Below are 14237 nucleotides of genomic sequence, written 5' to 3'. Positions count from 1 at the left end.
AGGGTTGAGGTCCGTCATATATATGCCCTGGGTGGGAGATGACTTGATGAAGCGAGACCGCTTTCATATGCGGATATGATGGGTTTGGCTCGTACTTGACGACTCAATCAAGGATTGGGAGTCCGACAACGTCTTGAACACAACTTGGTCTGACATCGACCTCGCATCAGTCAGAAAGACCTAGCCTCTGATGGTGTAGAACCACCGATACAGAGAGAAACCCAGAAAGGTTTCTCTGTGCTTCCCTTCGCTTCAAGTCATTCGGCTGGTCCTGCCTGTTTCAGCAAGCACAAGCTCATGAACGGACATGTGATGTTAATGGGGAATCAAATGGTTTGAGATTTGGGCAGCTTTGCGTCCCAAGTTCGGAGTCTCAAGTCACATTGTTCGGCCTCCTCCAAACGGCCTTGACTTATGTAAATCGCGGAGAGCTGGCCCTCGGCCTTCTTCGTCCAAGGATGCTCAGGGCCCATGATCTTGCTCATCGCGTCAATTAGATCCGAAAATATTACCTCGGCCTCATCCAACCTTCCCAAGTACCTATAGGTACGTGCAAGCTCGGACCTTGCAGCCAGGGTGTCGGGATGTTCAGGGCCAAGTGTTCGTACCTGCATTTCTACCAGATCCGTGAGGGTATCTCGGGACTTCGCCCATTGATGCTGGCCAATGTATGCCCGCGCGAGGTTCATCTTGGTCATTGACATGCCAATATGCTCCTTCCCTAGGGTTCTGGTCACCGTCTCCAATATGTTCACCAGTAGTAGTTCCGCTTCAACGGCGTGACCTTGATCGCAATAGATCTTCGACAGATCGTTAATCGCCCACAAGGTGTAAGCGTGCTGCTGTCCAAGGACTCGCTTCCTCTTCGCCACGACTACTTCAAGAATCAGCTCAGCCTCGGTCAAATTCCCAAGAGCATGGTAGGTCATCCCCAATTCCGCCATAGCCATCAATGTGTCAGGGTTATCTGGGCCGAACATCATTTTTCGTGCCTCATAGACTTCGACCAATAATGGCTTCGCGTCGTGGGGTCGCCCTCGGTGCATATAGACCCGGCCGAGTGTCTCCATTGCCATCAAGGTATCAGGATGACCCCGGCCAAGTGTATCCTGTAAGCCGTTCGCGGCTTTTTCGGCCAGGGGCTCGGCCTCGATTCGATTACCGCAAAGCCAATATGTCAACGCGAGACTACTCATTGCCTTGAGTGTTTTGGAGTGGTTTGCACCTAGGGCCATCGCGCTCGTCTCCACCACGGCGCGCTGTAACTCGAGAGCCTTGTTCCTGCTGCTTAGATTCCAATAGCTCCACGCCAGTGCGGTCATTGCGTCAAGAGTTTCGGGATGCTCTCGGCCTAGAGCGTTAGTCTTGGTGTTCATCGCCTCTTCCTGCAGGTCTCTGGCCTTGATCCAGTCGCCGCATTCGGAATAGATTGCAGCAAACTTGACAATCTTAGATACATGATGTGTGTCATCTCTGTGCGTGAGTAGGGATAGTGATCGCTCTATCTGCAATGATGAATCAATGTGAGACACTAGAGACCTCCGGTACGCCTGAACAGACGGCTCAAATCCAGGCGTTATGGACAGTGCAAGGGTGGTGGCAGCAATTTCAGCCCAGAGCTTCTTATCCGGGGTATCAAGACGCTCGCGAGCCCAGAAATGAACCATTGGGTGCATGGACCACGTTTCGTTTTCTTGGTGCTGTATTATTAGCGAAAACCTGGATAGCATGGCAAGAGCTTGCCTAAGCCGATAAAAGTTCCATGTTGAACCGTGCTGGAGTAATATGTTGGGCAAACGTGGCTCCGTGCTCCAATTCCTTGTGGGGAACATCATGGTATAAATAAGAGCAAATATGGCGAACGACAAGAAGAGTTCCAGTATCTTGGCTGCGAGCGTTTTTGGTAGCACACGCTCTTCCGGACGCTGTGAGACAGCCCATGCCCTTTCAAACATGCTGGCTGGGACTTGCTCAAAATGGACGAAAGCTAAAACTTGTACGCTTTGGATAGCATCCACGGCCGTCTCTGATGCCATACTTTCAATCTTCTGCACCGAGACCTCCCATGTTGTATATATGTTGTACTTATAACTGTCTGAGCCTTGTACAAAGTCGTCATTCACGATCTGCGTTCTGTGTGATGCGAATACGTCAATGTATTCTTCCAAAGAGCATATGCCATGTTTGATTGATGCGCCAGCTTGGATGAGCGCCAAAGCCAAGTAACCAAGTGTCTTGGCGATAGGTCTCGCAACTTCTCTGACTTGCTGGTCATGTGTGCCATCATGATCGGCGGCCTTTAAGAGCAGCGTGATCGCATCCTCTTCCTCCATGTTCCCAAATTCATAGTAACCGATTGTCGCGTGGATTTTGCAATCCGAGTTGCGGGAGGTCACTAAAATATGGCCTCTCTCGCCTGGCGGGAAGAATCTTGAGTAGTCAATCGTGGGGTCGTCGGCGTTGTCGATGACTAACAACCAGGGTGTATCTAGTCCAGTCAACCAGTACATGCCGGCGTCGTGAGTGGCCCCCAATCCCCCAAGCTGACCAATCTGTGACAAAGCCCTCTCTGCATTTTCGATAGTACTGGCATCTATCCAAAAGATACCCCAGAATCTGTGGCAGCAATTAGCATTGTAAGTTTCCTAATTGAAGTTTAGCATGTGGGCCAAAAGGAAGGTGATATGAGATGGAGTGTTTTCGCCAATGCCTTACCTATCACGATTGTCTTGGACGAATTTCAGGCAGAACTGGGTCTTGCCTGAGCCACCTAAGCCATACAGTACGAAGCGCTTCTGCTGGTGTGGTCTATCGGGTACTGGCTGCTCGAGAATCTTGCTTTCAAGCACTCGCGCGACAGCGTCTCTGCCCGTGAATATGCTGCTGACGTTGTGCGGTACGTGGAAATATTTGTTGCGCAATCATGTGTCTGCAGGCGCTTGACGAAGCCTAGGGCTTTCGCAAAGGAATGGCTTGTTATCGTTATGAGCATCAAATTTTTTTGGGGGTTGGGGTTTTTTTTTTTTTTTTGGTTTTTTTTTTTTTTTTTTTTTTCCCTTTTTTTTTTTAATTTTTTTTTTTTTTTTTTTTTTTTTTTTTTTTTTTTTTTTTTTTGTTTTTTTTTTTTTTTTTTTTTTTTTTTTTTTTTGGGGGGGGGTTTTTTTTTTTTTTTTTTTTTTTTTTTTTTTTTTTTTTTGGGTTTTTTTTTTCTTTTTGGGGGGTTTTTTTAATTTTTTTTTTTTTTTTTTGGGGGGGTTTTTGGGGTATTTTTTTGGGGGTTGGGGGGGGGGGGGTGCGAGTGCCTTTTTCACCAAAATTTCTCCAAGACCGTGACATACGAAGATTATTGGCCGTTCCGCAGCGCTGCTAAGGGCTCGGACTGCTTCGAGTTCGGCAATAAGAGTATGAGCATGCTGTTGAATCCTGTCGGCTGATCCGTCTCCAAAGAAAGTTGAAGCATTCGCTTCGTATCCGAAAGACCAGACGCGGGCGGTCAGGATAGTGAAGGGAAGCAAAACTCTCAGCCAGATAACTCCCGTTCCAGGGTCGGTCCAAGTCCCTGTTTGATGACCCCCAAGACCGTGAACGGCGACTATGCTGTGACTTGATTAGATTGCATGTCATTGACGTTACCATTACCACCAACTGCATAGCGACAAGACGAGAAGAAGCAACTGCAGAGGTGAAGAAAAGAGCCACCAGAGCCATGAGGGCGTAGCTAAGACACAGATAGGTTGAGGAGATCTCCAGTCTCCACAAAGGAGATTGAAATGAAGAGACTCACTCAACGTAGAAAGAGTCCAATGTAGACTCGGCGGGACTCGGATGTAAGAGCTTCAAGCCCCATGAGGGCATGGTTGATATGGCATTCGGGTCAAAAGGACATTAATGGACACTCCATCACGAGCGCTTCTGCTGTGAGCATGAAGTGGGAGTTGAGCATCATGAAAGCCAAACCAGATTTGCAAATAGCTTTGGGAAAACCAGATTTAGTTGATTATGCATATCATCTGGACTTTCCATACAACCGGCACAGAGTAGATGGCTATGCAACTTTTCTGAAGTCGAAGCGCCAACAAGGCTTTTCCCCCGAGTTAACAGGATCCCGAGGGAGCGCTGAGCTTGAGTACCGAATGGAGTAGGAGGGCAGCTTCTGGTTGGCCAGCCGCTGTTATGTTCCATCAAACTTCTCCAAATCCGCTCCCATAAGCGTCATGATTGACATTATTGATTGGGGCTTCATGCACATTATTGATCTTTTTATTATTGCACATATCTCGTGGCGCGGCGTGGTATTGTAAAATATCTTACATGTAAAGTAGGTTCCCATCTAAAGTAAAGTACTTTATGCCCGCGGTAGTTTGGCCGCAGTCCACTCGCGTAGGATCCTTATCCCGGGCACCCCCGCTCGCCCCGGCCCCCCTAAGGTACCTTATCCGAGCTTCCCCGCGCTGGTGCCCGCACATGTCAGTGGTCACTCTGCTATAATGTGCTTCAGCGCCAGCCACGGCGCGTACACGAGTCGTTTTGCATTTCCTCTCCTGCATGAGGCCGTGCTACTAAGATGCAACCTAAGATGATTTAACTACTGCTCTCATATTATTTCCCTACCAAATTGCGCTGTCCACCTTTCCTTTCCCACCATTTCCGTCGTCATGTCAAAAAATTCTTCTCATCTCGTCTCAATCGATTCATACACTTTTCAGGGTATATCAATAGTGCGGGTAACCATCCTCTGTCTAGTAGCTTGGTACATATATGTTGCCTCTAAAAAGTATATCACATATAAAGTAAGCTTCTGTTCATCTCCATAACCCTTTACATGCAGTTGGCAATATTTGACGCCCGATGTCATATGACCTCGATATCTGACATCTGTTAGTCGGACAAAGCATTAGGAAAGAGTCATGGCTGCTGTCCTCCCCCCCGGCTACGAAATGGATGGCCATGGGGTATCGATCGCCTCATGCAGATTTTCGATGCTGATAAGAACAACCGTCTTATGGAGCTGTTTCTCTTTCACTTTCAAGATGTTGGGAATACTTTGGAGCAAAAGTTCCTAGGCACCCCAGCATTTGGTACCATCGAGCCGAGAAACCTAGAGGCCATGTTCTCCACCAGGTTTGGTGGTACGTGAATCGTCCCAGCGTGCTTCAATTGTTGGCTTAAATCTTGATGCTTCCGTGGGCAGATTTTGGGTATGGACTTCGTCGTCAGATATTCTTTCCATTGCTTGGCGATGGTATATTCACCCAGGATGGCGCTGCATGGAAGCATTCTCGACAAATGTTACGCCCGCAATTCTCCCGCCAACAGTACCAAGACCTTGATATCTTGTGTGAGCATGTGGACGATTTGATCAGCTGTATCCTGGAGAAAGGACAAAGCCTGGACCTGCAGCCTCTCTTCTTTCGATTTACTCTGGACACAACTTCGGCATTCCTCTTCGGAGAATCAACATATAGCCTAAGAGCAAATCAGTCGGGAGAAGATATCCAATTTGCCGAAAGCTTCGACGTTGCTCAAGATTATGTGGTCCAGCGTTATCGATACTTGGATCTATACTGGTTGATAGGCGGCCGGCGATTTCGAGAAGCCTGTGCCTCAGTACACCACTTTATCGAGAACATCATTGACCGGCGTCTCACCAAAACAGAGAAGTCTCGTGATGAGGACGGTCGCTACGTCTTCATCGACGCCATTGCTGAAGATTCCCGGGATCGAAGGGCTTTGCGCGACCAGCTCATAAATATTCTGCTCGCGGGCAGAGACACCACCGCTTGTCTCCTATCGTGGACTTTGTAAGGTCTCATTCTTTCCAATAGCTACCTTATGACTGCTTACATCGGCTTCAATTTTAGCCATCTCTTGCCACGAAATCCACATGTCTTGAAGAGACTACGGGACGAAATCCAATCGATCGCTGGGGACGGAAAAGATTTGAAGCGGAAAGACCTCAAGAAGATGACCTATCTGGCCAACGTCCTCAAGGAAAGTAGGTACTGCCGTTCCAAAATACTGTGGAGATTGATTTCCTGATAGGCGTTATGTAAACAGCTCTCCGCTTATACCCTTCAGTACCGGTGAATACACGGACGGTGCACAAGACCAGTATCCTACCAAGAGGTGGCGGTCCCGATGGGTTGTCGCCTGTGCTTGTGCGAAAAGGTGACAACGTGGCTTTCTGTGTGTATGCTATGCACAGGCGAAAGGACCTGTACGGAGAAGACGCTGAAGAGTTCCGTCCCGAACGTTGGGAGGAAGATTTACCTCTATACCGTGATGAGGTAAACGCAGCTTGGGGCTATCTTCCGTTCAACGGAGGTCCCAGGGTGTGTCTTGGCCGTAAGTCACTTCGATGTGCAATTTGACCCATGGGAAGTGATGCTGATGGACACAGAGGATTTCGGCCTTACCGAAACATCTTACGCAGTTGTTCGGATATTACAGACATTCTCAGTGATAGAAGCCGGACCATTTGAGAGACCTCAGGCTCAGGAGTGGCTAGCCTACTCATCGCACAGTAGCCATGGTCTCAAGAGGGTAGCAAAGGAGCGACAAAAGATGACTTTGGTCATGTCAGCCAAAGACGGCTGTCCAGTGCATTTTGAGCGGTGACGACTTTTACAGAATATATATGTTTCGATCAAAACGTTGGCCAAGTCGTTGAATGAGAAGAGAAGGCGAAAGCAGTTGTATGTAAAATGGTAATCGAAAGAGAAAAGAGTACGTTCGAGGGTAAATTCGAGTTTCAGATTTCATGACGACGGGAAGGTTCGTGCTGTCCAAAAGTGAGTTACTTGATAAAGCGAGGACACCAATAGATCAAGCGACATCCGGCTTAGTGGAAGAGTCTATTGGTGTCCTCACTCTATCAAGTAACTCACCTCTGGAGAGCACGATTATACTTTCGGGTAGCATTGATGCCGAGGTACGGAGTATTGTATGTGGGATTTGGATATTGTCATTTGATCCAGAGTTGAGTTGAGCCTTCTCCATTTTGCCCTTCTCCTTTCTTCTCCTTCTTCTCCTTCTTCTCCTTCTTCTTCTTCTTTTTCCTCTTCCAGTTTCTCGACGATATACACTACTTGTCTTGTCTCCATCCTATCTTGTTCTTCTACAATCCAAGATGTCTGCCTTCACCAAAGCACTGCGGCCCCTCGCCCGTGCTGCCTCTCGCACTTCTTCCCTAAGCATACGAATAACGCCCAAGTCTCATCAATGGTACCCACTCTGGTTGAACCTCTCACTATATCGATTAGCATATGCTGAGTGCAATCTAGTCTCCGTACCCTCACCACCACGCCAAACCCGCGTCAGGCCGACCCTCTCGACATCTCGTCCATTCCCCCCACGCCCATAACCCACCTTTCAGAGACCGAAAGTTTGATGGCCGACTCCATCCGTAAATTCGCCACGGAAACCATCCTGCCCAAAGTTCGCGCAATGGACGAAGCCGAATCTATGGATCCCGCTTTGGTAGAACAGCTCTTCGAACAAGGACTCATGGGCATTGAAATCCCGGAAGAGTACGGCGGGGCCGGCATGAACTTCACGGCGGGCATTGTTGGAATAGAAGAATTGGCAAGGGTGGATCCGAGCGTCAGTGTGCTGGTGGACGTCCACAATACCCTTGTCAACACAGCAATATTGAAATATGGGACTGAAGAGTCGAAAAGGAAATGGCTGCCAAGGCTGGCAACCGAGACAGTTGGAAGCTTCTGTCTTTCGGAACCAGCATCTGGCTCTGATGCGTTTGCCTTGAAGACTAAAGCTGAAAAGACGGCGGATGGCTACAAGATAAGTGGATCGAAGATGTGGATTACCAACTCCGTGGAGGCGGATTTCTTTATCGTCTTTGCGAACATGGATCCAAGTAAAGGTTACAAAGGCATAACAGCATTTGTGGTTGAGAAGAGCGCAAAGGGTTTCTCGATAGCGAAGAAAGAGAAGAAGCTGGGCATAAGAGCGAGCAGTACCTGCGTTATCAACTTCGACGACGTGGAAATACCGAAGGATCAATTACTGGGCGAAGAAGGTCAAGGATACAAGTACGCCATTGGACTGCTGAACGAGGGCCGGATCGGCATTGCTGCGCAAATGACCGGTCTGGCTCTAGGGGCCTGGGAGAACGCCGCTGGCTATGTTTGGAACGACCGCAAACAGTTCAACCAACTCGTTGGCGAGTTTCAAGGCATGCAATACCAACTTGCTCAAGCTTACACCGAGATCTGCGCTGCCCGTGCCCTTGTCTACAACGCTTCTCGCAAAAAGGAAGCTGGCCTTGACTTCGTGCGCGACGCTGCCATGGCCAAGCTCTACGCCTCGCAAGTCGCGGGGAGAGTTAGCGGGCAAGCGATCGAGTGGATGGGAGGCATGGGATTTGTGAGAGAAGGGATTGCGGAGAAGATGTTCCGGGATAGCAAGATTGGGGCTATCTATGAGGGGACGAGCAATATTCAATTGACCACTATTGCCAAGCTGCTCCAGAAGGAGTACACTAAGTAGTCATAGAAGACATGTTCTGAGTTACAGGACCTTTTCTCAGCTTGCCCTCGTATCCATCGGTGTTTTGACGGTAAAGCAGATCGTGATTGAACCTGTCCGCTGTCCATTCGGGTATAAACAAAAGATGATTTCTGCCAAGAGTCCGAATGCTGGTCTCTGGTTTTGTCTGTGGAAAAAATGCACAGCAGAGGGGTCTAAATCCAAGAATCTGGCAATGTTTGGTGACACCGAGCCCGGTAGAGCGAGCATTTGGCAGGTTGGGAATCTGTTCTTTGTAGGTGTTGATTCCCAACACTCCGGGTTTGCACCACTCTCGACGGTCGCTCTGATCGGCACCCTGACGCCGTTCCATGACGAAATAATTCATATCAATGCGCTCGTATCGCCTGCGGTCCTTCCGTGACGCCCGCAGCTTTCTCTCGTGTCTGAGACGCATCTGCCTCGGCTAGCCCTTCTTCAGCCTTGGCCCTAGCAGCAGCTTGCTCTGCCCTAACCTGGGCCAGTATCTCCGGGTACCACCTCTCTCCGACATCCACGTGACTCTTGACCCGATTGACCAGCGTCGCTTCGCCCAAATGTCCCCATCTCCCCTTTGTGAATGTGAATTCCACATCATCGATTCTTTTGCCTCCTCTTTGCCTCAGCCTTTCACCTCTCATTGCAAGAATCTCGGCCGGAATATCCACACTTTCGAATGTGGCGTCGTAGCTCACGCCTTGAAAGAAAGGCACACTGAATCTCGGGCCTAGTCCTGCTTGCGGAGAGAGGACGCGATGTCTGAAAAATAGTTTCAGAGTCAGCATTGCCTATCCGAAAGGGTATGTTGAGCCTTGGAGCAGGTCTACAGAGTAGACACTCTCAAGACATGTCTCGAGGCTCAAGATCTGGTCCAGAAGAGAAAATATAAATTCCGAAAATACGTACGTAGTACTTTTGCAGACTCCATGGGTGAGCGCTTCCAGACCTTGGCCGATGGCTACAACGAGGGTGAATGGGATAGGCGGGCAGTCGATCCAATCTCCGTTGAGGTTCTGGGCTTGAAGACCAGTGTGCGGGGGCACTTGGAGGAGGTATGAAGTGAGCATCGAGTCCTTGTGAGGTCCGACGCCTTGGGTTTGGTTCGAAGAAGGGAGAGAAGCGGTGTCAGGGTATTTGACGACTTTCAGCTTGTGCTGTTGATCCTTGTCGAAGAAACGATCAAAAGCTGAGGGAGGGAGATTCAAGGATTCGGCGATTAGGGAGGTGAAACGGGTAGAGAGTGAGGACATGCAGGAAATGTAGGTCTCAAAAGTTACTTGAAATTTGGGAAGGAATTTGGGATTAGGCCATTGGTTTGGGGAAAGGAGATTATGATAGAGTGGTGAAGTAGGGTTTGGTAGAGGGTGTGGTGTCGAGAGGTCTATCTGTTCACGCCAATCCGTCTTCAGAGCTGTAATCTCGTTGCCGAGCTTGCTATAACCTGGAGACAGCCATTTTAGCAATCTTTCAATCGATTAGGGAAGGGCTTGAATCTCACCAAGGAAGCTGGGAACGTTTTTCATCTGTACCTCCAATTTCTGCTCCTCTGGGAGACTGAAGAATGCTTTGCCTTGTTCAATGACGTCTTGAATCAGTGCATCATTGATGCCTGTATCTTTGATATAGAGGAAGCCCACGTCAAGGAGAGCGTTGCGCAAATTTACGAGGAACGCTGGTTTAGTATCCGGATGCCGTGAAAGCGAAAGGTCAAGCACAGGGATTGCATCGAAAGACATGTTTGATAGAGATATTAATGTTGTCACATTAAAATGGATTGAGACACAAAGATCACAAAACCAAAGAAACGTTGGAGTGTCAAAACCCGTACCTTATGCGGGAGTGATGGCGCAATGTGGGGGTTGGGGTCAGGTTGAGGGGGGGCCGCCAATCACTTTGGGTTCGCTGTACTGGCCAATGGCCTTAGCTTCGTTCTCCCATCGAACCATGTCTGTGGGCGTGGGAAGCATTTGCACATCGCAACTTCGACGACTTGGAGGTCCTTCGTCTTGGCTCCTACTAAAATCTTGTGTCCCGAAAGACTACACTTTTTATTAGCAACAAGTAGGTCTATATTGGTTCTTCGCTCCTTCATATCTTCGATATGTAAAGGTCGTCCTTCTTCTTGGCTTCCTTCTGTGTCTTCCGGCCCTTGTAAAATTTCTCTTGGATTTCTTCTTCCGAAAATCTCCGGGTCTTGGTTCTCAGCATATCTGCCAGCTCCTGCCTCGACATGCCAATTTGATCTCCAATTGGCACTACACAATCAGCCAGGTACAGATAGTCCTTCGCCAAAATTCGATATGTCATCATCAAATAGTCGATGTTCTGGAAAACCAGGGCTCGCCCATTGGTGTACTCATTCTTTGCCTTGAGGAAAGCTCTTGGGTGATCCTTCCAGTGACGCAGAGGGTTTAGGTGGTGAGAAGTATGCCATCCGTCATTGAAGCAGTGTCGGTTGCTCTATAATTCCACATCGACAGTAAGCTTTCGACGAACATCCTGGATGGGAAAGAAAACTTACAGGTACATCGATCAGTGTGATGCTAGACCGGAAGTCCGAAGCGGGGTCAACGTCGTCAACCAGAGCATGCTGACCGTAATTGCCAACCATCAGACCAATACGCATCATGAATAAAGGAATAATGAGGACGAAGAGCGTCGGATAGAAGTTCCTGCGGGCTGCAAGGTAGATAAACAGGTACGCCGCCATCTCGCTCGCAGCAGCCTTGAAGGCAAGGCCAGGTTTGCGCTTTCTCAAGAAGTATAGAGGTAGTTCAATCCAGATAAAGGCGATGAATCGGCCGACATACATCAGGAAATTACTCAGTTCATCTCGCTGATAGCGTATGGTCGAGGAAAGATCCTCCGGCCCGTTGCCTTCAACATGGTGATGCTTGACATGATGGTAGTAGTAAGAGTCCCACGTGTGGCCCATCAGAGGTTCGAGTATGTATGGCCAGGTATTGTCAAACCAGACGTACTTTTTCTTCAAAAGACCGTTGTTGTGGATGTGGTTGTGGAGCATCAAGGTGAAGGATCCACAGTACGACAGCTGTAACAGGCAATGAAAGATACCATGGGCCCAAGTGAAATGGTAATATAGGAATACTGCGCTAGGTATTGAAGTACTGAAATAGAGTATTATGTGTGTGAGGAAGACGACGTCGACAGGATTGCGTACAATTCCTTGGGCCCAAGTAATGTATTTGCCTAGGATCTCTGCTCTGAAGCCTTTTCCAGCTGGTAGATCTTTCAGGTCCCAGCTGGTGAAGACGGTGGTCTCATCATGGACCTCGTCCAAGGCACGCATAGAGGATTGATCATTGTGAGCTGCAGAGAAATCCGCAGGATCGTGACTGTCTGTACCATTGTTTCGTCTTAGGTCTTGTAGTAGATTCTGCAGGACTATGAGATCGGGTTTCAACAGCAGAGGGTTGATTGGGGCGTCCATTCGATTAGGCGGGTGCAATGAACTCAATCCTCTAAGGATAAAATCAGCTCATGTGTCCTCAGTAACCGCGTGATGTGCACGTACATTACTGTTGAACAGCTCAAATTGGTAGCGATTGTTCAAAAACACAATTCATACTAGCGTGAGTTGCTTCTGGACCCTGATCCGCTAACGGCGGGGACCCACTCTACCAGACTCGAGGAAGGAGAAACTCCCCTGATTCTGCCCATTGAACCTTTCTCGTAGAAGTAATGTAACGATACACGAAGCAAGCGGGCTGTTCTATTGATTAGGAAACAGGTGGTCAATTGAGTTAGTGTTCACAATCCCGCGCTTGATCGCGCTTGGATCTTCTACTCTACAGGTAAAGTAAGTAAAGTAAAGTAGAAAGTGTATGAAAGAAAGGAAATATAAAGTATCTGACTGTTCAAATTTCAACGTCAACCGTGCTTGAAAGAGTCTAATAATACACAGTAAAGTAGCCTATCATAGAGTAGAATTGGCGCTTCTTTATCAGTCTCGCTTGAGCTTAGCCTACCATCTTTTTAGATCCCCCTCCACAACTCCCTGTTCCCTGCTTGACTTTTATGAGCGTGTTAGGTACTCCATTGTGAAGCCATTGTGAGCCATTGTGGGCCATTGCTTCAAGTAGCAATACACTGTCGTTATCTTCAGAGCTTGTGTCGGTGGTCTAACCGCCATGGCGGTGCAAAAGGGCCAGCTTTTTGCCAATTGGACCACCAGGAAGCAGATAGGTCCAACGATCCCACTGCATTTTCTTCAGAACCAGCCTAACACCTTTCCAGTGGTCTCATGGTCCCTCATTCTCTCTGTGACGATAATACACTCGCTAGTCCCCCTTGTACGATCGTATACCAGACTCTTCTATGAGTTACCTTATGCTCAAGCCAATGGACAATACATCCAGGGATCCGACGATGCGCTTTTCGTCCTCGGCTGGCTCGTCTTGATGACGGCCATAAGAGCTACAATCATTGGGTGCGTCTACGAGTTTGTCACACGGCTTCGCGTCATGTCCCGCAAAGCAAGCATGCGCTTTGCCGAGCAGGCATTCCTCCTTACATACGACTTCACCTCCTTCTCAATGGGCATGGTGCGTACTCCGTTTCTTCACCTCCGCCAAACCAATCTTGACTTTTGATAACTAGAACATCCTCGTAAATTCTTCATACTGGCTCAACTTCGAAGAACTATGGTCCACCTGGCCGTCTCGTGAAATATCTGGAGAGCTCAAATGGTACTACCTGGTCCAGCTCGCCTTCTGGCTGCAACAGCTCCTCGCCATCAACCTGGAAAAACGAAGAAAGGATTTTGGGCAGATGTTCCTCCACCATTGTGTGACGAGTTTCTTGATGTACGTCGCATACGCCTATCGCTGGACGAACGTCGGCAATGTCATTTTGTGCATTATGGACGTGGTTGATTTCTTGCTGCCGGTATGTAAGCAATGCGGAGCTATCAGATCTAGTGTATTCGCAAGCTGCCCATACTTAAATGAAGGCTGACGCAAAACAGCTTGCGAAAATGCTCAAATATTTGCACTTCGAAGCTGCCTGCAACACCATGTTCGGCATCTTCTTGACAACCTGGCTCGTCGCGCGCCACGGTATCTACGTCAAACTATGCTGGTCTATATATCGTGATGTTCCTCGCGTCATGCCCTTTGCGTGTTATTCGGGAGAAACCATGGAATTGGAGACAGATCCGAGCAAGCTGAGTAGATGGAGGTACTTTGATCCGTTCTTTGATCAGAAGGGAACGATATGCCTCGACAGGAACGTCAAATCAATATTCCTGGGCCTGCTGCTGATGCTGCAAGTGCTGAGCATTGTTTGGTTCGGGATGATTATCAAGGTGGCATTGAGCATGTTGAATGGCGAGGGCGCAAGTGATACCCGCAGCGGCGACGAAGATGAGGGTGGAGAGGACGAAGAAGAAGAAGAAGAGGAGGAGGAGTGCGAAGCACGCTCGAATGGCAAGCCGACCCAGTCTGCAAACGGTAAGGCCAAGGCCTCTGGCAGCGAGGCGCCTTCACGCCAGACCGGACTCTTCCAGAGAGGCGGGATACGGGTCCCCGGGTCGAGGGATAGGAAAGAGCTGATTGGTCGGGTGGGGTGCAATGGATGATCAAGGCGGTCATTGCTCCATCTTTTTCCTTAATTTCCCCTAGACTTTGCTTCAAAGAAGGATGAATTGCCTGTTGAAGCAGGGCTAAAAAGCATTCGGTTGCAGTCATTTA

General features: G+C 48.7%; 6 protein-coding genes across 6 annotated transcripts; 3 read left to right on the top strand and 3 right to left on the bottom strand.

Moving 5' to 3' along the window:
- Window positions 1–326: 326 nt before the first annotated feature.
- Window positions 327–4216, bottom strand: HO173_006851 (uncharacterized protein; the record flags this gene model as incomplete). Its single annotated transcript, XM_037308757.1, has 2 exons — window positions 327–2616; window positions 4188–4216. 2 exons carry the CDS (start codon window positions 4214–4216, stop codon window positions 327–329), a joined length of 2319 nt encoding a protein of 772 aa, XP_037164302.1.
- Window positions 4217–4966: 750 nt separating this feature from the next.
- Window positions 4967–6618, top strand: HO173_006850 (uncharacterized protein; the record flags this gene model as incomplete). Its single annotated transcript, XM_037308756.1, has 5 exons — window positions 4967–5129; window positions 5192–5801; window positions 5862–5995; window positions 6058–6345; window positions 6401–6618. 5 exons carry the CDS (start codon window positions 4967–4969, stop codon window positions 6616–6618), a joined length of 1413 nt encoding a protein of 470 aa, XP_037164301.1.
- Window positions 6619–7129: 511 nt separating this feature from the next.
- On the top strand, window positions 7130–8508 carry HO173_006849 (uncharacterized protein; the record flags this gene model as incomplete). The annotated part of the gene is made up of 2 exons (XM_037308755.1): window positions 7130–7224; window positions 7284–8508. The coding sequence occupies 2 exons, from the start codon at window positions 7130–7132 to the stop codon at window positions 8506–8508; spliced, it is 1320 nt and encodes a 439-aa protein (XP_037164300.1).
- Window positions 8509–8876: 368 nt separating this feature from the next.
- HO173_006848 (uncharacterized protein) lies at window positions 8877–10262 on the bottom strand (the record flags this gene model as incomplete). Its single annotated transcript, XM_037308754.1, has 3 exons — window positions 8877–9285; window positions 9433–9967; window positions 10025–10262. The coding sequence occupies 3 exons, from the start codon at window positions 10260–10262 to the stop codon at window positions 8877–8879; spliced, it is 1182 nt and encodes a 393-aa protein (XP_037164299.1).
- A 352-nt stretch (window positions 10263–10614) lies between these two features.
- On the bottom strand, window positions 10615–11977 carry HO173_006847 (uncharacterized protein; the record flags this gene model as incomplete). Its single annotated transcript, XM_037308753.1, has 2 exons — window positions 10615–10986; window positions 11048–11977. The coding sequence occupies 2 exons, from the start codon at window positions 11975–11977 to the stop codon at window positions 10615–10617; spliced, it is 1302 nt and encodes a 433-aa protein (XP_037164298.1).
- Window positions 11978–12677: 700 nt separating this feature from the next.
- HO173_006846 (uncharacterized protein) lies at window positions 12678–14125 on the top strand (the record flags this gene model as incomplete). The annotated part of the gene is made up of 4 exons (XM_037308752.1): window positions 12678–12732; window positions 12784–13091; window positions 13147–13434; window positions 13514–14125. 4 exons carry the CDS (start codon window positions 12678–12680, stop codon window positions 14123–14125), a joined length of 1263 nt encoding a protein of 420 aa, XP_037164297.1.
- Between the last annotated feature and the right edge of the window lie 112 nt (window positions 14126–14237).

The sequence above is a fragment of the Letharia columbiana genome, assembly GCF_014066305.1.
Source record: "Letharia columbiana isolate WasteWater2 chromosome Unknown Sc0000021_s0, whole genome shotgun sequence".
NCBI classification, from domain to species: Eukaryota; Fungi; Ascomycota; class Lecanoromycetes; order Lecanorales; family Parmeliaceae; genus Letharia; species Letharia columbiana.
This window is presented reverse-complemented; position numbering and strand designations above follow the sequence as displayed.